Raw genomic sequence first — 22,472 nt, forward strand, 5'->3', positions numbered from 1 at the left:
GTTTCCCCACAGACTGGCCAATTCTGTGTATCATCCAACTGTTTTATTTTTGCCAATCCGTAGGTGAAGGCATGTGGTAGGACACTGGTGGCCATCAATTCTGTGCGGCTCCTTCCATCAAGAGGCGGTCCTTGCTTCCCTGGTGGAGTGGTTACGACTCCATGCTTCCACTGCAGAGGGCGTGAGTTCAATCCCTGGTTGGGGAACTAAGATCCCGCATACCATGCAGGGTGGTGTGGCCAAAAAAATATAAAAAGAGAGAGAGAGATGGAGTCTATTTCCCTCTCCTCAACTCTGAGCCAGTCCTGGAACTTGCTTTGACCATAGAATGTGGCAGAATTAACATTGCATGAGTTCTGAGCCTCTGCCTAAGGGGAAATTGCTGCTTCTGTCATCACCTTGTTGCTGCTGAGAACCCTTTTGCCACTGTGCGAACCAGCTTGCCTCCTGTAGGATGGCAGAGGCTCTGGGCATCCCAGCCATTCCAGTTGACAACCTACAAGTGAAGCCATCCAAGATCAACCAGGCCCGGCTGAGCCAGCCTAGACCAAGATGGGCCCAGCCAAGCCACAGAATCTCAAGGCTTAATGTTTGTTGTTTCAAGCCACTCAAATTTGGGGTGGTGTAATCTAGCAAAAGCCAGCTGATGCAAATGGTATTTCAGTGTCATTTTTACAAGAGTCATTGTGTTTCTTCTTCCATCCTTTCCTAATTTTTCTATTGATTCATAGGCGCTGTTTCAGTGTCCTGTGGTTGCCACAGCAAAGTACCACAAACTGGGTGGCCTGAAACAACAGAAATGTATTGCCTCACAATCTGGAGGCTGGAAGTCCAAAATTCAGGTGTTGGCAGGACTGTGCTGTCTCTGAAACCCATCAGGGGATCCTTTCTTGCCTCTTGGCGCCTTCTTGTAACTGGCTGGCAGTCTTTGGCCGGCAACCCATAACTCCAATCTCTGCTTTTAGCATAACGTGGCCTTCTCCCTGTGTCTCTGTCTTCACATGGCTATCTTCTTATAAAGACACCAATTACATTGGATGAGGGGAACACCCTACTCCACTGTGGCCTCAGCTTAACTAATTATATCAGCAACAACCCTGTTTCCAAATGAGGTCACATTGTGAGTAGGTGAGTTAGGACTTCAACATATCTTTTTCTCTTTCTTTCCTTTTGTTTTGGAGGCGGGGCACACCCTTCAATCCCTGATACGAGCTTTTTATCTATTAGCAACATTAGCCCTTGGATTGCAATGGTTATTTCTGCTATTGCAGCTAAGTGGGGAAACTTGAGCTGCTAAGTGCTAGAGGCAGGAAAACCTTTCTTTGCACAAACTCAGCACATTTTTTCCCTCTGGCTCCCCTATTCTCCCCAGGTCACCCCAGCATCATGAAACCAGAGGGAGGCATGGCAAAGAGGACTGGTGGAGGACGGGATGGAAAAAGGCTGCGGGCTTCCAGCTCCTGGTTCTTGTCCCCCGAAGGCAGAGATACTCAGTATGGTAGTTATGAGAGCAGGTGGTAGAGACAGACTGCCTGGGTCCAAACCTGACTCTGTACTTACAAGTCATCACAGGCAAGTGATTTAACCTCTTGTATTCATTTGCTATTGTTGCTGTAATATATTACCACTGACTTAGTACCTTAAACGAACAGAAATGTATTCTCTTACAGCACTGGAGGTTGGAAATCTGAAATGAGTCTTTTTTTTAATATAAATTTATTTATTTTTATTTATTTTTATTTTTGGCTGCCTTGGGTCCTCGCTGTGCGCCGGCTTTCTCTAGTTGCGGCAATCGGGAGCTTCTCTTCATTGCAGTGTGCGGGCTTCTCATTGTGGTTGCTTGTCTTGTTGCGGAGCACGGGCTCTAGGCACATGGGCTTCAGTAGTTGTGGCTCACAGGCTCCAGAGTGCAGGCTCAGAAGTTGTGGCACACGGGCTTAGTTGCTCCATGGCATGTGGGATCTTCCCGGACCAGGGTTCGAACCCATGTCCCCTGCATTGGCAGGCAGATTCTTAACCACTGCGCCACCAGGGAAGTCCAGGTCTTTCTTTCTTTTTTTTTTTTTTTTTAAGTCTTCTACTGAATTTGTTACAATATTACTTCTGTTTTATGTTTTTTTTTTTTGGCCACGAGTCATGTAGAATGTAGAATTGTAGCTCCCTCACCAGGGATGGAACCTGCACCCTCCGCACTGGAAAGTCAAGTCTTAACCACTGGACTGCCAGGGAATTCCCTGAAATGAGTCTTAAGGGCTCCAAACCAAGGGGTTAGCAGGGCAGCACTCCCTCCGGAGACCGTAGGGGTGCAGTGATCTCCTTGCCTTTTTTCAGTAGCTCGAGCTGCACATCCTGCATTCCTTGGTTCGTGGCCCCTCCCTCCATCGCCAAAGCCAGCAGCAAAACATCTTTCTCTGACCCTGCTTTCCTCCAGTCTGTCTCTGGTCACAGGTCCACCTACCTCCCTCTATAAGGACACTTGTGGTTACAGGTAGAGCTCACGCACAACATCAGGATAATGAATGTCCCATCTTAATCTCCTTGACTTAATCACATCTGCAAAGACCCTTTTTTCACATGAGGAAACATTCACAGGTTGCAGGGCTTAGGACCTGGATATCTTGGGAGGCCACGGCTCAGCCTACCACACCCCTGTGAACCCCAGTTTCCTCCACTGTAAAACAGGCGACCGTGAGAAGTCACCGAGTTATAGAGAGAAAGCACTCAGACCAGTGTCTTGCATAGCCCTGGCATCCAGTCAGATTGAGACAGGGAGAGCCTCATTGACAGTCTCCCCTTTGGGCCTCAGTTTCTCTGTCTGGAAAATGATGGGTGCAGACCTCAGGGGTCTCCCAGCTCTGCTGCTCCTGAAGGGGAGTCCTCTTCTGTCCCTCGTTTGTGCAGAGGGAAAGCCAAAGCCCTGGGAGGAGATGTCCCCCAGGTAGGAGGCGGCCAGGCCAGGCTGGGAAAGCCCATGAGTGTTACCTGGCAGGCCTCCTGGAGTTGGGGAGGTAACAGCTGAAGCCCCACCCCCACTCTCAGCCCAGGCCAGAGGGGGTCACTTCCTCAGGCAGGTGGCAAGAGGCTGAGGGGGTCTTGGATGTGCGCGCGCGCACACACACACGCACGCACGCACGCGCGCACACACACACACACACACAGTATCTGTCAATCTGTCTCTACTTTTCTCTCAGTAAAGGCAATTGGAGGTCGTTCTCACTAACTCCATCTGTCAGTCTCTCTCTGTCCCTCTGTTTCTTGCTTGGCTCTCAGCTGCTGTTTTCTTTTTTCCTTTTTTTTTTTTAATGAAAAAAAATTAATTTGGGGGGCTTCCCTGGTGGCGCAGTGGTTGAGAGTCCGCCTGCCGATGCAGGGGACACGGGTTCGTGCCCCGGTCCGGGAGGATCCCACATGCCGCGGAGCGGCTGGGTCCGTGAGCCATGGCCGCCGAGCCTGCGCATCCAGAGCCTGTGCTCTGCAACGGGAGAGGCCACAACAGTGAGGGGCCCGCGTATCGCAAAAAAAAATAAAATAAAATAAAATAATTTTGATAAAATGCATGTAACATAAAATTTACTATTTTAATCATTTTACATGTACAGTTCAGTAGTGTTAAGTACATTCACATTGTTGTGCAACCAATCTTCAGAACCTTTTCATCTTTTTTCAAAAATTTTTATTTTAGGGCTTCCCTGGTGGTGCAGTGGTTGGGGGTCCGCCTGCCGATGCGAGGGACGCGGGTTCATGCCCCGGTCCGGGGGGGATCCCAAATGCCACGGAGCGGCTGGGCCCGTGCGCCATGGCCGCTGGGCCTGCGCGTCCGGAGGCTGTGCTCCGCGGCGGGAGAGGCCGCAGCAGTGAGAGGCCCGCGTACTGGAAAAAAAAAAATTATTTTATATTGGACTATAGTTGATTTACAATGTTGTATTAGTTTCAGGTGTACAGCAAAGTGATTCAGTTATACATATACATATGTCTATTCTTTTTCAAATTCTTTTCCCATTTAGGTTATTACAGAATATTGAGCAGAGTTCCCTGTGCTATACAGTAGGTCCATGTTGGTTATCTACTTTTTTTTTTTGGCCGCGCAGTCTGCGGGATCTTAGTTCCCCGACCAGGGATCGAACCTGTGTCCGCTGCAGTGGAAGCGCAGAGTCTTAGCCACTGGACCGCCAGGGAAGTCCCTGGTTATCTATTTTAAATAGAGTAGTGTGTATATGTCAAGTCTCTGTCTCTCTCCCTCTCTGATTTCCCCTGAGTCTGTCTGTCTTGGGCCTCTGGCTCTATCTCTCTCTCACTCTCTCTCCTTCCTGTCTGTCTCTTTCTCTGTCTCTGTCTCTCTCGATCTCTCTCCCTCTCTGTCTCTGCACGAGATTCTCCTTTACTCAGCCCCGGGAAGCCCCCGAAACCCATGGGCCTCGCCCAGGACCCAGCAGGCAGGTAGGAGCTGGGTGAGGCCCAGGTGAGTCACGGGGAGGAAGGAGCTGACATTCCTGCTGCTTTTCTGGGATTGTGCACGGCCCAGCCCCCTGCCTGCCCCCTCCTGTAACACGTCACTGGACCTCACAGTGTGTGTCACTTGAGAGGGAGAGAGAGAACAAGTCAGAGACAGAGACAGAGGGACAGAAAGAGACAAAGAAACAAAGACAGGCATTGAGAGAGACAGACAACAGAGGCAGAGAGACAGAAAAAAAGATACAGAGACACAGAGATAGAGGACAGAGAGTCAGAGAGATAAGATGGAGAGAGACATAGAGAGGCAAAGAAAAGGAGCAAGACAGAGACAGAAAAACACAGAGAAACAGAAAGGGAGAGACAGATGGACAGATCGGGAGACCAGAGCAGTCTGAAGTTGGGATGGGAAGGCTCCAAGTTATTTCTCTCATTCTTCAAATAAAAGAGAAAATCGTGGGGCTTCCCTGGTGGCGCAGTGGTTAAGAATCCGCCTGGCAATGCAGGAGACATGGGTTTGAGCCCTGGTCCGGGAAGATCCCACATCCACAGAGCAACTAAGCCTGTGCGCCACAGCTACTGAGCCTGTGCTCTAGAGCCCACGAGCCACAACTACTGAGCCCTCATGCCACAACTACTGAAGCCCGTGCACCTAGAGTCCGTGCTCCGCAACAAGAGAAGCCACCGCAATGAGAAGCCCACACACCACAACGAAGAGTAGCCCCCGCTCGCCGCAACGAGAGAAAGCCCGCGTGCAGCAACGAAGACCCAATGCAGCCAAAAATAAATAAACAAATAAATATATTTAAAAAAGAGAAAATCGTGGTCCGGAGCAATGAGGTCATCCGGCCAGGAAGTGGTTGTGCCAGACCACACAGCTCCATGTGATCCCAAACTTGAACCTACCTTTCACTGAGAGATGCCTCCACCCACCCCAGATCCATGTCACAGCTGGGAAAAGCAAAGATCTGTGGTGTGAAGCCATCTGCCCAGGGTCGCCCAGGAGCAAGTAGGTGAGCTGGGTCTCAAGCCTACTTGGACCAACACCCCGACTTTCTATCTCCCCACGTCATATGCAGTAATATCTCATTCAGTCTTCACGCCAGCCCCAAGAGGGACCCCATTTTCCACATGATTTTTTTTTTTTTTTTTTTTTTGCGGTACGCGGGCCTCTCACTGCTGTGGCCTCTCCCGTTGCGGAGCACAGGCTCCGGATGCGCAGCCTTAGCGTCCATGGCTCACGGGCCCAGCCGCTCCGCGGCATGTGAGATCTTCCCAGACCAGGGCACGAACCCGTATCCCCTGCATTGGCAGGCGGACTCTCAACCACTGCGCCACCAGGGAAGCCCTCCACATGATTTTTATTGAGCACTTGCTATGTGCCAGGCACTGTGCAAGTGCCTTGGGTGTACACTTTTCTGTCGCTAGCCCACAAGCCCTGGGAGGGAGGCGCTTAGCTTTACTTTCCAGATAGAGGACTTGAGGCACAGAGAGGTTAAGTAACCTGCCCAAGGCAGCACAGCTATTGAATAGCTAAAATTTGAACCCTCACAGTCTGGTGTCAGCCCCCACACTCTTAACCTCTTAGAAAAGAGAATTTCTTTGGGATTTTTCTTACCTTATCTTAAAATGATTACCTTAAGATTTTGATGCATTAGTAAGAATGACAATAGTCTAATCATTATTGCAGTGGTAGAGGCAGGTCCTGCTTACTCATAGCCTATTACTGTTCCAGCCACACTGGCCTCTCTGCTGTTCCTAGATCTCCTCAGGTCTGCTCCCACCTCAGGGTCTTTGTACTGGCAGTTTCCTCTTCCTGGAATTCTGCCTGGACTTCTTCCCTCACTACCTTCAGCCGCTCTTCAAATATCACCTCCTCAGGAAAGCCCTCCTGGATTACCTGGCCTAAAACCAACCTTGCCTCACTTGTACCCTTGCACCTCCTTCAATCTGGTTTGTTTTTCTGCACTTTACTTATCACAGCCTGACAGCAATAGATTAGATAACATATATTTACTCCCTATTGTCACAAGGGCAGGGACTTTACTGCTGTGTCCCCAGCTTCTGGACCAGTGCCTGGCACAAAGTAGGTCCTCAGTAAATGTTGACAGAGATTGTTGAGCCCTCCATGTGGGCCAGTGACTGTTTCAGGCATTTAATTCAACTGCATTAAATTGTTCTGACTGGGAGGGAGAGACTATGTTACCTTTGGCACTTTATTTTCCTTTTAAAAAACTTATTATGAACCTTTACAAACACAGAGGAGATAGAATGGCATATAAATTACCTCGATATAATTGATACAGCTATTTTGCTATTTTGCCTTTCTTTTTTCCTAAAATATTTCAAGGTAAATGCAGACACCGATGACATTCAACCTCTAAATATTTCATTGCGCATCTCTGTAAAATATAAGAAAAAGTTTTCCACATAACCACAAAACCATGGTCATAACAGCAATATCTACTTTTTGGCTGAAGTGTTTTAAGGTAAATGGAGACATTGTATTATTTCATCCCCAAATATTTCAGCGTGCAGCTCTAAATGATAAAGACATTTTCCCATATAACCACAATACAATTATCCTTCCTAACAAAACTAAAGAAAGACCTGTATTATCTAATAATAGGCCCATATTTCCCCTCGTGGCAAGTTTTAATCCGAGGGGTGAGGGCCCTTGCCCAAGGTCCCATGGCAGGAAGAGAGAGAAGTGGAATTTGCACCCAGGCAGTCTGGGGAGAGCTGTGACCACGGCCAGCGTGAGTCAGAGCAGAGCCAGCCCCCCTACCCCTCGCTGGCGCGTCCTGGTAAAGGAAGTTTTTGAGGAAGGTGGGTGGGGGTGGATGACCCACGCATCTGGAGCTGACTCGCTCTTTCGCAAACCTCTGGGAGGAGCCCCCAGGGCCACATAACTGTCTCCTCCCGGGGGCCAGACTGAGAGGTGCAGGGAGACCGCGGAGAGGAGCCGCCGCCGGACATGGGCCGCCCGCTGCCTGTGCTGCTACTGTTGGCTCAGACCTGCATTCCAGGTAGGGGCTGGGTGCCCGAATCTCTGCGCTGGGGACCGGGTCAGACCGGAGGGAAGGGAGGCGGGAGAGGAAGGGAAGAGAGCTCAGAGTCTGATGACTTGGAGGAGGGCTCAGTCCCCAGCCCCTCCACCCACATTCAAATAATAATTCTCCTGCTGTCTGCAGCCTCACACGGCACGGTACCAGGCACACAGTAGACGCTCAGGAAATATTCGTAGAGCGAAGGCGCTTAACAACAGCCGCCATGTAGTGAGTACGCTCTTTAGTCCAGGCACTCTTCTAAGCTCCTTCCTTGCAACTGCCAACTGGGCGGGCGGAACTATTTTAACCTCGTTTTACAGAGAAACTGAGGCACAGAGAGGTTAAGTAACTGGTCCAAGGTCACACAGCAAGTCCTTGTAAGTGGGATTCTGACCCGCAGGGGGCTCCTACAGCCCTCTCCCCTCTATCAGATCACCCCCTCCCCCCCTACACACACACACACACACACACGCACACACAGACACATTTGCAAGACAGGGAGGACACCGTCTCATTTAACAAAAGGTCTAAAGAAAGTCAGGCTCAGCGTCGCGGAGCCGGGGGCCGGGGACCCAAGGCTCGTCCTTCGAGGTGCCTTCCCTTTCACTATCCTCTAGCCGACGAGACCTCTCACCTCCTTTCTCTGGAAAATCTAAAAAGGGTTGGAAAACGAAAGGAAGTTGAGAAGGAACTGCTGTCAGGGCGCGGCAGGGCCGGGTTGGGGGTAGGGGTTGGGAGATGGTTCGGTAATGAATAACCGGGAAAGCTTTCCGGACCGCGGGAGGCCTAGAATGAGTAACGACTTGGAAGGGGACTCCGAATTTGGAGCGGGGAAGGGACCGCAAGGGAGACGTGATGGGTAGGGATAGGCCTTGGGGCGGAGCTAGTGGGCGGGGCCAGAACTTCGGGGAGGGGAAGTGGGAGGAGCTAACAGTTCCGGAGCAGCTAGTGGGAGCGGGGAGAACTTCTGGGGAGGCCACGGTAGTAGTGGGATTAGAATCTCCGCACGGCTGATACGCGGAGTTAGAAGTTCGGTGTGGACTGTTGGGTGGAGAGAGAGAACGCTGGGGAGAGGCTACGGAGGGGAGGAGAGCCAGTGGGCATTAGTGGAGGGCACCGGGAACGGGGGTAGAACATAAAGACTAGCTGGAGTTGGTGAGGCTAGAACACCCCTAGGAGAGCTCGCGAGGCGGAGTAGGCCGAGGCGGGCGGGGTGGAGGAAAGGACCTAATTGGGAGCCGGGCTAGAACGTCCACACCCGCGGAGAGGAGGGGGGTTGGAGTTTCAGGATGGGCCCGGCGCTCAGACAGAGTGAAAGGGAAAGCGAGCGAGGGCTGGACTTGGGAAGGACCTGTGGACGGAGAAAGAACTTTAGGGTAGAGGGTGGAGATAGAACGTTGGCCTAAGGATGGTATAGCGGTTTGGAAACCAGCCTTGGAACCCAGGGGCGGGCAAAAGTGGAGTCCGAACCTGAGTGCACCTGGCCTGGAGACTTGGTCCAGGTGTTGGGGCTTAAGGGGGCGAGAGCGGGATCCTGGCGCAGAGCGATAACACCTCTCCTCTCCCCCCTCTGCCCCCAGTCTCCTGGGGCCTGCGGTGCATGCTGTGTAAGACTACCGGGAGTTGCAGGGTGGAAGAGTGTGCCCCCGGCCAGGACCTCTGCAGGACCACGGTCCTGCGCATATGGGAAGGTGAGCTGGAGCAGGGAACGGGAGTGACAAAGAAACCTTATTTCACGAGCCATCGGGGAAATACGCATGAAAAAGACACGGAGACCGGTTACAAGCCCCCAGATGGACAAGCATTTAAAACTCTGACAGGGACTTCCCTGGAAGTCCAGTAGTTAAGACTCTGTGCTCCCAGTGCAGCGGGCACGGGTTCGATCCCTGGTTGGGGAACTAAGATCCGGCCTACCACTTGGTGCAGCAAAAAAAAAAAAGAAAAATCTGACGATACTGAGGTCGATGAGGCTGTGGAGATGCGGGCTTTGCTGTTAGGGGGTAAATTGGTGCATCCACCAAACAGAGCCACGTGGCAATAGGCAACATCTGGTTAAAGATGAACGTACCCTACAACAAGCAGTTGGACTTCTAGGAATGTAGAGACCCCAGAGAACCTTGGCCACACTTGCCCAGAGACACCTGTCAAAGAATGTTCTTAGACTGAACGTTTGTGATATGGAAAACCGGAAAGACTGAAGTCAGTTGTCAGCAGAGGAAAAACGTTACCGTATAATCACGCATTATACCCCACAGCAGCTTAAATGAAGGAGCTAGGGCTGCAGGTATTAACCTGGATACGTGTCAAAAATGTAAGGTTGAAAGAAAAACAAAAAAGCATGTTGCAGAGTTTGACACCTTTTAATAGAAATAGTATCTAACAATCAAAATAAATAAACGATATACAAATAAACAATAATAAATATTCTGCATACAGAGGTGTTAGAATTACCTACACCTGTGGCTGCCTCTGGACAGAGCGTAAGGGAAGTGGGATTTGAGGGAGGGAGGTAACCAGGAGGCTTTAACTGTCTTTTAAACTTGGTTTCTTTTTTTAAAAAGATCTGAAACAAATATAGCAAAATGCTAATATTTTATAAAGTTTGGTGATGAAAGCACAGTATTTATTACATCATTCTCTTATGTTTTTGGTAAGCTCGAAGCATTTTCCTTTAAAGGTTCCTATCAGAGGCATCTCCCTGCTAAGATCACCAAGCTAGGAGGGAGCGGGTAGAAGGATCCAGAAGGTCCCAGGGATGGTGTTATCACTAAAAGAAAGTAGGCTTCCAGTGTAGGGGCTTGGGGGGAGGGTGCATAGCTCTAGAACAGAGAGAGTTGGACTCAAGCAAGAGGAGAGGCCTGGCAGGGATCAGCCCTGGGAGCGGGTGACCTTGTAACCAGGAGTGTCAGAGGCTGGTTGGGCCCAGGGGAGCCTCTGCGGTGACAATGAGACATTCCTTATTGAAGGTGATGAGCTGGAGGTGGTGGAGAGAGGCTGTACCCACCCAGAAAAGACCAACAGGACCATGAGCTATCGGACTGGCACGCAGATCATCACCCTGACAGAGGCCGTGTGTGGGTCAGACTTGTGCAACAAGCCCAGTCCTGGTGAGTAGGGCAGCCCTCACCATCCCCAACCCCAAACCATCCCCAGCTCAACCTCCATCATCATCCTGGTCCTATCCCTCATCCTAGGCCACCCCAACCCCAGCTCCATGCCTTACCCCGGCCCAAACCTTTCCTTATCCTAAACACATCTCCAGCCTGGCTCCAACCCCAACTCAACCTCACCTCCAATCCCGTCCCCAACTTCCTTTTATCCTCAACACGCTCCAACTCAAACCCATCCTCCTTCCAAAGACATCTCTCATCCTATCCCCTAATCAACCCCACCTCATCTCAACTGTCCCCAATCCCACTGCCATCTACAAACGCATCCCATCCCTAATCCTATCCCATCTCATATGTGTTTGTGGGGGTGTGTGTATGTGTGTGTGTGTGGTTGTTATTTATAAGATGCAACACCTGCCTTTAAGAAGCCACACACACACACACACCCACTTGAGAGGTACGTGAGGTATCTCACTGATGTTTTCGCCATGTAACTTTTTTCATGGGACAGGAGATGATTCAAGCAATAGATGCTCAGCAAGGGATACAAAGACCAGAGATACCAAAGACTCAGAGTTCTTAAAGGGAAGTCAGAATAGGAGGGAATCAGACAGGCTGCCGTGGGCTTGGAAAGTTCCCTAGAATCGATGATTCTTAAGTTGGGCAACAAATAAGAATGTGAAGAAACTTCCATAAGGCTTTTTGTTGAGTTTCATGCCTTTAGGCTCTGGTCAGCATAAGAAAAAGACTTAGAAAGGCTCAAATTCCCCAAGTTCTCACAGCAGAGGAAGGTTGGGGAGCGAATGGACCCATGGTGCACAGTCAGACAGATTCCTCTTTCTGGCCCTGGTGAGGAAGGAAATGGGTTCAGGCCAGTCTAGTCACAATGACGTCAGGAAGCAGAGCACCTGCCTCTGCACTGGGTTTTTTCCCTTGTTCTTCATCCATCCCGATTACACTAGATTTTCATTTATCCTGACCTTGAACTTTCATCTGTTGGTGGGGACTGAATCAGAGATTTATTTTCAAGGAAATGACAAGAGAGGATGCTGGCTTCCTCTCTCTGTTAGATGGCTTCCTCTCTCTGTTAGATGTGCTGAAGGAAAGCACTTGTAATTGAGTCTAAATAATACTCGTAATCAGAGATACTAGTCAAAATATTTAACCATATTGGTCAGTGCCGCAGAATAATATTGACCAGTCAGAACTGGAGGCCACTTGCTGGGCCTGGTGTCACCCCTTTAGTGGATCTTGAGGACATGAGAGTTCTAAAGCCAGGTTTGCAGGGAGTTCCCTGGTGGCCTAGTGGTTAGGATTCTGGGCTTTTACTGCCGTGACCCAGGTTCAATCCCTGGTCGGGGAACTGAGATCCCACAAGCTGTGCAGCGTGGCCAAAAAAATAAAGTACAGAGAGGGTTGGGAGCGGTCAGGGGTCCTCTTGGGCAGCAGCTGTCAATTCAGTAATTTAATAACTAATATATCTATATCAGCTTCCCCCCTTTTATCTTTTTGGCCGTGCCACGCAGCATGTAGGATCTTAGTTCCCTGACCAGGGATCGAACCCATGCCACCTGCATTGGAAGTGCTCAATCTTAACCACTAGACCGCCAGGGAAGTCCCTATCAGCCCCATATCTAACACCATTTTACCCTGTTTGTGATGACTAGAATAGTTGGTTAAACCACATCCTGTTCTTCTGTGATACTGGGGACACAGGAGTGACCAAGATAGCCTTGGGCCCTGCCCCTATGGGGCTCATAGTCTAGCGTGTATGTGTATGTGGGCGGGGCTGGGGGGAGGCGGACGGACCCATCACCTGACGGTGACTGCCCTGATTAGTCGCAGCTGGGATGCGGAAGCACATGCAAGGGAGTCAGGACCATGATAGGGGAAACAGAGACCAGAGAGGTCAGAGCTGTAATAGGGAAGCACAGTCCAGAATTGTCAGGGCTGAGACAGGGGAAACAGAGGCCAGAGTGATCAGGGCTGAGATAACTAAGAATCAAGAGATACTTGACTCAGGTCAGGGAAGGTTTCCTATACAGGAAGCAACAGCTAAGCTGGATCTTGAGGGATGAATAGGAGTCAGACTGTTAAAAAGACAGTAGAAAGGCTTTTCCAGACAGAGGGAGCAACAGATATAAAGGCCCAGAGGAGGGTGAGAGTAGCATGGCTGGAGGAAGGGCGAGATGGGGCAAGAGGAACTGCTGAAATTGGCAAGGTCACATTATACAGGGCCTTCTAGGCTATGGTGGGGCATATAGACTTCATCTGGGAAACACTGGGAGGTCATGAAAGCGTTTCAAGTACAGAGCATCACTATCAGATTTTTTTTTTTTTTTTCCTGTACGCGGGCCTCTCACTGTTGTGGCCTCTCCCATTGTGGAGCACAGGCTCCAGACGCGCAGGCTCAGCGGCCATGGCTGACGGGCCCAGCCGCTCCGTGGCATGTGGGATCTTCCAGGACCAGGGCACGAACCCATGTCCCCTGCATCGGCAGGCGGACTCTCAACCACTGCGCCACCAGGGAAGCCCTCAGATTTGTGTTTTTTGACATGTTATTCTGACCTCAGAGTGGAAGAGAGATAGGAGGGAAGGAAGGATGGAGGGAAGGAAGGATGGAGGGAAGGTAGATGAGGGGAGACCAACTTGGAGGTGCGTGAGGTTGTCCAGATAAAGAAGAGAGTGTAGGGATTTCCCTGGCGGTCCAGTGGTTAGACTCCGTGCTTCCACTGCAGGGGACGCGGGTTCATTCCCTGGTGGGGGAACTAAGATCCCACATGCCGCGTGGTGCAGCCGGAAAAAAAAAAAAAAAGAAGAAGAAGAAGAAGAGAGTGTCTGCTGTGCAAATGGAGAGAAGTGGTTGGAGTTACGAGCTATTTAGCAGGTAGATGAGCAGAGTGTGATAATGGATTAGATGTAGGGGTGGTTATGCAGTTCTGGTCATGTGGAGTCACCTGTATCAGACCAACCCCCCTGCCAATGACGGTTATAAAAGCTGGACAAATTATAAACAATGATTAAAGTCACTCAAGAGCAAGCAAATGAAGAGAGGAAGTTGAGGTGCTCCAATCTTCGAAATAAGGGGAGCACAGAAGTCGAATTCCACAGACAAGCTGGCTTTTTCCTTGAATGCACTTGCCAATTCACTGCTCTGGAAGGGAACTAGAACGCAAATAGAAAAGAGATCGTCGCTAGACTGACAAGGCAGAGGTTGGAGTCTGGGGTTGCCAGAGTGTCTGGAAAATGAGAAGTAAAATCCTGGAATGCATGGAACTACAGAAAAGGGAGTCCCCAAATCTGCAAATTTCCTTCAAGTCATTGGCAAGCCGTGCATGCATAGGGTGAGACTCCAAGGAACTCTACAGAAAATAGTATCTGGGAAGCTACAGCACTGAGCAGGAATTCCAGCAGGCATATGACGCTGGGGGACCGAAGTTGCCCCGCTGGAAAGAGAGGTCTCAGGCTTTCCCCTGGGACCACATCCTAGGAGTAAGGGCAAAACTGAAATAGACCAGCCCTAAAAATGCATACGTCGGATCTTAGACAGAAAGAAAACCTAATCCTCTCTGGCAGAATATAACATCATTTAGAGCTTTTACAAATAGCCGTCTGTGTCTGGCATCTAGTCAAAACGTACAAGGTACCCTGAAGAGAACAGAAAGGACCAACTGACCGGAAACCAAGAGAAAAATCCCACAATAGAAACAGACTTGTCATGAATCATATATTTTTTTTTTTTTTTTTGCGGTACGCGAGCCTCTCACTGTTGTGGCCTCTCCCGTTGCGGAGCACAGGCTCCGGACGCACAGGCTCAGTGGCCATGGCTCACGGGCCCAACCGCTCCGCGGCATGTGGGATCTTCCTGGACTGGGGCACGAACCCGTGTCCCCTGCATCGGCAGGCGGACCCTCAACCACTGCGCCACCAGGGAAGCCCATGAATCAGATATTGGAGTTACTAGACAGGGGAACTTTAAAAGAGCTATGATCAATATATTCAAGAAAATAGAGGAAAGGTTACTTTTTAGCAGAAATCTGGAAACCAATTTTTAAATGATTCCAACAGAAATAAAGAACAGGCACTAAATAAAACCAAAAAAAGAACAGGAACTAAAATTAAGAACTCAATAGATGTACTTACTGGATATCAGAAACAGTAGAGCAAAAGGATTACAGAACCAGAAGACAGGGCAGTGGAAGTATCAGATGGGTGCCTAGATATGGAGGATCAAGGAGTCTGCCAGGATTCTACCCTGGGGGACCAGATGGGGCCATCTCAGAGATGTGGAATTCAGGAGAAGGAGCAGTTTGGAGAAGATGGAGAGTCTTGTTGGGGGCAGGTAGAGATTCAGGTGTTTGAAGGGCCTCCAGGAGGCCCTTGGGTATACAGCTATGGAGCTGGGAGAGAAGTCTTACCTGGAGAGAGATTTCTGAGTTCCCAGCAGATAGGTGGAGATAAAACTCTGTCAATGGATAACATCCCATGGGAGAGAGTGTGTACCATGAGAAATGAAAAAAGGGCCTAAGACAGAGCCTGAGGATCACCCACGTTTAGAAGAATGACATAAGAAGAAGAGCTCACAGAGGAGACCCACGCGTGGTATGAGCTATTTTGACAGTGATGGCAGCTCGTGTTTTCATTTTCATGGTGGTTCATATTAGAAGGTGTGGGCTGTCAGCCTTCTAGTTATTTTTCTTTTGGGAGAGGGTGGGAAAGATCTGGCTTGGAGGTGGGTGATTCGCCTAATTACAGCTGCTGGCCTGCCCGTGGAGAGCCTTGGCTCAGAGAGCCCTCTCATTTCTCTAAGACTTGGCCCAAACTCAAACTCGGGTATCTGGGGTCACGAAGGGAAGGGCATGCCAGGCTTGGGAATGGTGTGAGCCAAGGCCTAGGCAGAGGGATGACTCTGGTGTTTCCAGGGAAAAGTAACTCATCCACTTGGCCTGGACTGGAAGGTCTGTGTGAGAGGCCAGTTTATCACAGATCGATCAGATGAGGCTTTGACCTCTGACATGATTGGGTAGTGTATTAAATATCTATCGCCGCATTAAAGATTGCCCCAAAGCTTAAAACAAAAGTAAGCATGTATTCTTTCACAAAGTTTTTGAAGGTCATGATTCTGGGAGTGGCTTAGCTAGGCGGTTCTGCGTCTTTCATCATGTCGTAGTCAAGATGACAGTGGACTGCAGTCATCAGAAGGCGCCCAAGGTAGCTTCATTCACACGGATGACCAGCTCCCATGGCTTTGGCAAAAGTCTCAGCTCCTCACCATGTAGACCTCACGGTGGGGCTGCTTGAGTGTCCTTACAACATGGCAGCTGGCTTCCCCCAGAGCAAGTGGTCCAAGAGAGAGCCGGGAAGAAATCTCAATGTCTTGTGTGATCTAACACAGAAGTCACACACCATCATTTCCACAGTATCCTACTGGTTCCACAGGTCAGCTCTATTCTTTATGGGAAGGGACTACACAAGGGACAAATACCAGGAAGCAGGGATCACTGGGGGCCATCTTGGAAGCTGGCTACCACAGGGAACAATAGAAGGGTTTTAAGTAATTGTTCATTCATTCATTCATTTAACAAATATTTATTGAATATCTTCTCGGGCCCCAGCCTTGTGCTGGGTTGTGTTGGGACATAATAATGACCAAGATAACCCTGGCCCTACCCTCCTGGGACTGAATCCATAGAAGGAAACAAACAAGCAAACAAACAAAAAGAGTGAAAAAAAGAAAAAACAGGGAATTCCCTGGCAGTCCAGTGGTTAGGACTCCATGCTTCCCTGCAGGGGGCACGGATTCCATCCCTGGTGGGGGTACTAAGATCTCAGAAGCCATGTGGCATGACCAAAAACAAACAGACAATGAGGGAAACAGACTTGTCACCAGACGGGGATGACCCAGAGTGGGCAGGGCTGGGATTGGGGAGCCCCGGGAGGCACCTAATCCAGCCTGGGAGGTCAAGGAGGGCTTCTCGGAGGAGGCAAAATTGGAGAAGATGGCCTCTGAAGAATGAGTAGGAGATAGGGAAAATAGGGAGCAGGGATAGGGTTCTAGGCAAAGACCACAGCAGATGCAAAGGCTGGGCAGGAGTCAGCATGTATACTCAGGGATTGAGGAAAACCAGTGTAGAGTCTGAGTGGCTGGTGGAGAGAGATGAGGCAGGAAAGGTGACCAGGACCCAGTCTTTGATGGAACTTGAAAGCCACGCTGAGTTTCTTGGATTTTATTCTGAAGGCACTGGGGACCCATGGAAGAGTGTTGAGCAGAGGAGAGGCAGGGTCAGATTTGCGTATTAGGAACATACTTCTAGGGCTATGTGGGATGCACTGGGGTGGGAAGGGCAAGAATGGAAACCAGGAGGCCAGAGAGGAAGCTGGTATTGAAGGAGGTCTGACCTGGTCATGGAGCTGGAAAGGAGGGGATGGATTCTAGAAAGATTCAGGCGGTGGGATGGACAGCACTTGATGATTGGCTGAAGGGTGGGATAAGGAAGAATTGATGCTGAAGTGAGTCCTCAAGGAAGCTGGGTCTCCAGGACTCTCCCCATGGAGTCTCACCCTCCTAATCCTCCCTAAACAGGCCAGGTTTCTAACTTTCCCCGAAGCCGTTACCTCGAATGTGCTTCCTGTGCCTCGTCAGATCTGAGCTGTGAGATGGGCCGGGACAAGACCCTGCAATGCCGCAACCCTGGAGAACAGTGCCTGGATGTGGTAACCCACCAGAGCCTGGAAGGTGAGCCCCAACCTGCCAGCAACTCCCCCTCCCTGCTTTGCTCCTCCCCAAGGCTGCACTTAACAACAACCCCCAAACAACCAGGATTTAAGCAAGGTAGAAAGTTAGTACTCACACAGAAAGTCCAGTGATGGGAAGTCCAGGGCCACTAGGACAGTTCCACAGTCACCAGGAACCCAAATGTCTTCTCATTTCTTACATATTGCTTCCATTCTCAAGATTGCCTCATAGTCCAGGATGGCTGCCTGAGCTCCAGACCTCATGTCCAAGTTCCAGGAAGAAGGAGGGGGGAAAAGAAGGGGCAAAAGGGGGGCACCCCTCCTTCTGTAAATGTTCTCCTTTCTAGAAGTCCCATAAAATCTTTCTACTTAGATCACGTTGACCAGAACTTAGCCACTTGAGGTTCTCCTTTCTAGAAGTCCCATAAAATCTTTCTACTTAGATCACGTTGACCAGAACTTAGCCACTTGACTCTACCTATGGAGGCTGGAAATTGTGTCTTTTGGCTAGATATATGGTTGCTTCCAATAAAATGAGGGTCCTATAATGAAGGATGAAGCAGAGGATGGACAGAGGACTGCTACCATGGGCAAATCCAATCTCAGCCCCTCATCAACAATCTGACCTCCTCCTCTGCCCCCACAGAGAGTCCAAGGGATGAGCGCCACTCCCGAGGCTGTGGCAACCTTCCTGGCTGCCCAGGCCCCACTGGCTTCCACAACAACCACACCTTCCACTTCCTGCGGTGCTGCAACACCACCAAATGCAATGGGGGCCCAGGTAAGGGGCAGGGGACCCGACGTGAGGACTGGGATTGGGGTGGGGAGGTGCACTCAGGCTGACTGCTGCTTGCTTGAAGGGAAACCCTCCTCTCTGTTTCCTTCTCTGAAAAGTGGACCTATCAAGCCCTTTCTCAAAGAAGGATTTTGTGGGAATTCAATGAAACTAGCAAAGCTTCACCAAGACCTGTGCTTTATGCTTCTATATCCTCTTGAATCCTTCCACTGCTCACCATCCTGGTGCAAGCCACCATGGCTGCGCACCTAGATTCTTGCAATGACCTTGCTTGTCCTCCTGCTACCCTACAGCCAATGTTCAACACAGCAGCAAGAGTGATTTTTTTTTTTAATAGATCTTCATTGGAGTATAAGTGCTTCACAATACCGTGTTAGTTTCTGTTGCACAACAAGGCGAATCAGCCATATGCATACACATGTCCCCATATCCCCTCCCTCTTGAGATTCCCTCCCATCCTCCCTATCCCACCCCTCTAGGTCATCGCAAGGCACCGAGCCAATCTCCCTCTGCTGTGCTGCTGCTTCCCACCAGCCAACTATTTTACATTCGGTAGTGTATATACGTCGATGCTACTCTCACTTCGCCCCAGCTTCGCCCTCCCACCCCATGGCATCAAGTCCATTCTCTATGTCTACCTCTTTATTCCTGCCCTGCCACTAGGTTCATCAGTACCATTATTTTTTAATTCCATATAGATGCGTTAGCATATGGTATTTGTTTTTCTCTTTCTGACTTACTTCACTCTGTATGACAGACTCTAGGTCCATCTACCTCACTACAAATAACTCAGTTTCGTTTCTTTTTATGGCTGAGTAATATTCCATTGTTTATATGTGCCACATCTTCTTTATCCATTCATCTGTCAATGGACATTTAGGTTGGTTCCATGACCTGGCTAGTGTAAATAGTGCTGCAGTGAACATTGTGGTGCATGTCTCTTTTTGAATTATGGTTCTCTCAGGGTATATGCCCAGTAGTGGGATTGCTGGGTCATATGGTAGTTCTATTTTTAGCTTAAGGAACCTGCATACTGTTTTCCATAGTGGCTGTATCAGTTTACATTCCCACCAACAGCTTACTGTAAATCAAATCATGTCACTCTTCCTCAACCACTTCAACGCCTTCCCCTTGCTTTTAGAATGCAATGCAAAGACTCTACTATGCCCTCTCTAATCCAGCATGTGTCTGTCTCATGGCCTTTGCACATGCAGTACCCTCCACCAGGAACACCTCTCCCCCAGGAGTTCACCTGGCTGGCTACTTCTGATTCGTTAAGTCTCAGCTTTAAAACATTGTCCTCAGGGAAAATTTCCCTAACTCTGCCCTTCAATATAATCTAGATCCTTTGTGTTCTTCTGTCTCTATAAATCACTACTGTCCAACAGGACTTTCCATGGTGATGGAAATGTTCTGTATCTGTGCTGTCGGATATGGTAGCCTCTACTATACATGGCTTTTGAGCACTTGATACTTGGAAAATGTCTCCTTTTTATTTTTTAAAAATATGTCCACATGTCGTGAGTTTTCAAGTTTTCTTTTAAAATGAACTAATACATTTTTTTTTTTTTTTTTTTTTTTTTTTGCGGTACGCGGGCCTCTCACTGTTGTGGCCTCTCCCGTTGCGGAGCACAGGCTCCGGATGCGCAGGTTCAGTGGCCATGGCTCACGGGCCCAGCTGCTCCGCGGCATGTGGGATCTTCCTGGACCGGGGCACGAACCCGTGTCCCCTGCATCGGCAGGCGGACTCTCAACCGCTGCGCCACCAGGGAAGCCCACTAATACATTTTTAAAAGTCTCTTGGTTTTCATTTCCAATGCAGTAAATATCCATAGATATGACTAGCATAAGCAATAATTTTTTATTATTTAATATTAATTTCAATGTCAATGTAAACAACCACATGTGGCTAGTGGCTACCATATGGGACAGTGTAGCTCTAAATCGTAAGTTCTCTGAGGGCAAGGACTGTTTCGTCTTACCCTGTGTCTAGGCAGGTGGGGGCTCGTGGGGAGCTGAGGGTTGGAATTTCTCTCTGAGACCCTAGAGAACCCCCCCAAAAGAGGATGCTGTTCCAATTCCTGACCACAAGAGGGCTCCACGACATCTAGGGCTGAGAGTTGGGAGTCCTGGGGATGTAATGCTGTGAACCGCTCATGCTAATTTCTTTGGTGTCTGTGTCACTTGGTCTTCTTCCAAGTCCTGGAGCTTCAAAACCTGCCACTGAACGGCTTCCAGTGTTACAGCTGTGAGGGGAACAGCACCCATGGATGTTCCTCTAAAGAGACTTCCCTCACTGACTGCCGAGGCCCCATGAATCAATGTCTGGAAGCCACTGGCACTAATGGTGAGCCATTAGGAGGCTGGGAGAGGATACTTATCGGGGGGATGGGGGGTTCTGCAAGAAGTAACTTCCCATGAAGCTGGACTTAATTGAGGTGGATCATCCTGTTGGAGAAGGTGGGACTTCCTTCAGGAGAGTGCAGAGTGCAGTAAGAAATTAGGACTTGTTCATTAGGAAATGTATACTTGGGCCACAGAAATGTGGATTTCTTTGGGGGTGGGACTTCCGTGGGTGGGTGGGACTTCCGGTGGACCTCCCAGGATCCTATCCTGTGAAGTTCGGGCAGGTTCCTTTATTCCAGAGATTCTCAAACTTTGGGCTCTCAAAATTCCTTCTCGCTCTGAAAAATTATTGCTTACATCAGTCATATCTATAGTATTTGTTCATTTTAAAAGAACAATTGAAAACGCACGACATGTGGACATATTTTTATGAAAGAAAAAAAGGAGACATTGTCCAAAATGAAAAAATTGAACGAGAAGACTGGCATTGTTCTACCATTTTGCAATCTTTTTAATATCTGGCTTAATAGAAGACAGCTGGACCCTCATATCTGCTTCTGCGTTCAGTCTGTTGCAAGATCACATGTCCTAGGGTTTCTAGGAAACCCCTTGTGAGAGCACAACATATTTGTGAGAGCATGAAAAGGCAAGTGAGGTTTTAGCATTATTACAAAAATAAGCTTGACTTCACAGATCCCCTGGAAGGGTCTGAGGGAAGGAGCCCCAGGGGTCCCAGGACCACACTTAGACCTGCTGCTTTCTCTGGGGGTACCCACCACGAGGTAGTATTCTACCTGGGCAATTCTCACTGGGTACCAGTATTCTCACTGGTACCCAGTGAGAATTCCAGTCCCAGGCCCGAGAGCTGGGAGTCTCACATGGTCTTCTCTCTCCTCAGGACTGGGGAACCCAAGCTACACCATAAGAGGCTGTGCCACCCCCTCCTGGTGCCAACGCCTCCCTGTGGCTGAAGCTTTCAGCCTCACCCATCTCAACGTCTCTTGCTGTACTGGAAATGGCTGTAACCATCCAGACCTGGTTACCCAGCCCCACACGGGGGGTGCCCCCCTGCCTGGCCCTGCCCACCTCAGCCTCTTTGTCACCCTGCTTATAACTGCCAGACTGTGGGGAGGTACTTTCCTCTGCACCTGAACCCCAAAATCCCACTGCCCTGGTTGGATCCAGGGGACCCCTTTGCCCTTCCCTTAGCTCCCAGACCTACTGACTTGCTGTGTGACCTCAGACCAGTGTGCTCCCCTCTCTGGGCCTTAGTTTTCCCAGCTGCCGAAACACCTATCTCAGAGAACTGTGAGAATCAGAGGAGAAAAACTAGAGGAAGGCTACGGGCCAGCAGGCGAGAGCTCTTGTGATATTAATATTGTTGCCGCTGTTATTATTAATTAATATTTGTTTTATTTAATATTTTGTACTTAAATAAAGATTTTTGTATCAGTGAACAAAGCCAGATCTGCCCTTCTCCAGAGAGGACGATTGGGGGACACGTTTCCTCAGGCTCCTGGAATTAGGGGTCATATTGTAGGGCCCAAGCACTCGAGGTCCCAGCCTTGGGAGCTGTCCCATGCAGGCTTCCACCCTAAGCCACTTCCACATCTATTTCTGGGCTCCAAATGCAACCTTCCAACTCACTCACCCAAGCACTAACCTTCCAGTCTCTTCTCCCACATCCAAAGGTCCAGACTACTTTGTTGTTCTAAGGAGACATGTCTGCATTTCCTAGGGGGCTCTGAGATAGGAGATGACTAGGAGATGACCCCTGGATGCCCTGCAGTGAGGAGTAGAGACTGGACCTCATTCCCCTGCTGCCCTGGGGGCAGGAGATAAAGGCTGGGCTATATTTCCTAGGATACCCACAGACAAACTGAGAAAAAGACAGAACTACCATTTCAGTGGGACTGAGTACCATGGCAGAATTCATGTTTTCCATGGTTCGCTGAGGCAAGCCCACAGGCACAAAATTACGTTCCC

The 22,472-nt window shown here is 49.5% G+C and overlaps 1 protein-coding gene across 4 annotated transcripts; it reads left to right on the forward strand.

Moving 5' to 3' along the window:
* The first annotated feature begins 78 nt into the window (after positions 1-78).
* Positions 79-21,941, forward strand: PLAUR (plasminogen activator, urokinase receptor). Of its 4 annotated transcripts, none has more exons than XM_070044228.1 (10): positions 79-181; positions 1,373-1,572; positions 6,800-6,938; positions 7,342-7,478; positions 9,080-9,190; positions 10,466-10,606; positions 17,193-17,345; positions 17,991-18,125; positions 20,341-20,487; positions 21,385-21,941. In XM_070044228.1, exons 4-10 carry the CDS (start codon positions 7,427-7,429, stop codon positions 21,636-21,638), a joined length of 993 nt encoding a protein of 330 aa, XP_069900329.1. In that variant the 5' UTR covers positions 79-181; positions 1,373-1,572; positions 6,800-6,938; positions 7,342-7,426; the 3' UTR covers positions 21,639-21,941. The 4 variants fall into 4 exon arrangements, with proteins under 4 accessions (XP_069900329.1, XP_069900328.1, XP_069900330.1 ...); XM_070044227.1 differs by having other exon boundaries at positions 7,383-7,478; XM_070044229.1 differs by lacking the exon at positions 9,080-9,190 and having other exon boundaries at positions 7,383-7,478.
* Positions 21,942-22,472: the final 531 nt, after the last annotated feature.

Source organism: Globicephala melas, chromosome 19, assembly GCF_963455315.2.
Source record: "Globicephala melas chromosome 19, mGloMel1.2, whole genome shotgun sequence".
NCBI lineage: Eukaryota > Metazoa > Chordata > Mammalia > Artiodactyla > Delphinidae > Globicephala > Globicephala melas.

What these genes read in the sequence shown, in the direction of transcription:
- PLAUR (XM_070044228.1), top strand. Translation starts at nt 7,427, where the DNA reads ATGGGCCGCCCGCTGCCTGTGCTGCTACTGTTGGCTCAGACCTGCATT. An exon ending in GGTCCTGCGCATATGGGAAG is followed by an intron (nt 9,191 to 10,465) that starts GTGAGCTGGAGC and finishes TCCTTATTGAAG; the next exon opens with GTGATGAGCTGGAGGTGGTG. An exon ending in AACCCACCAGAGCCTGGAAG is followed by an intron (nt 17,346 to 17,990) that starts GTGAGCCCCAAC and finishes CTGCCCCCACAG; the next exon opens with AGAGTCCAAGGGATGAGCGC.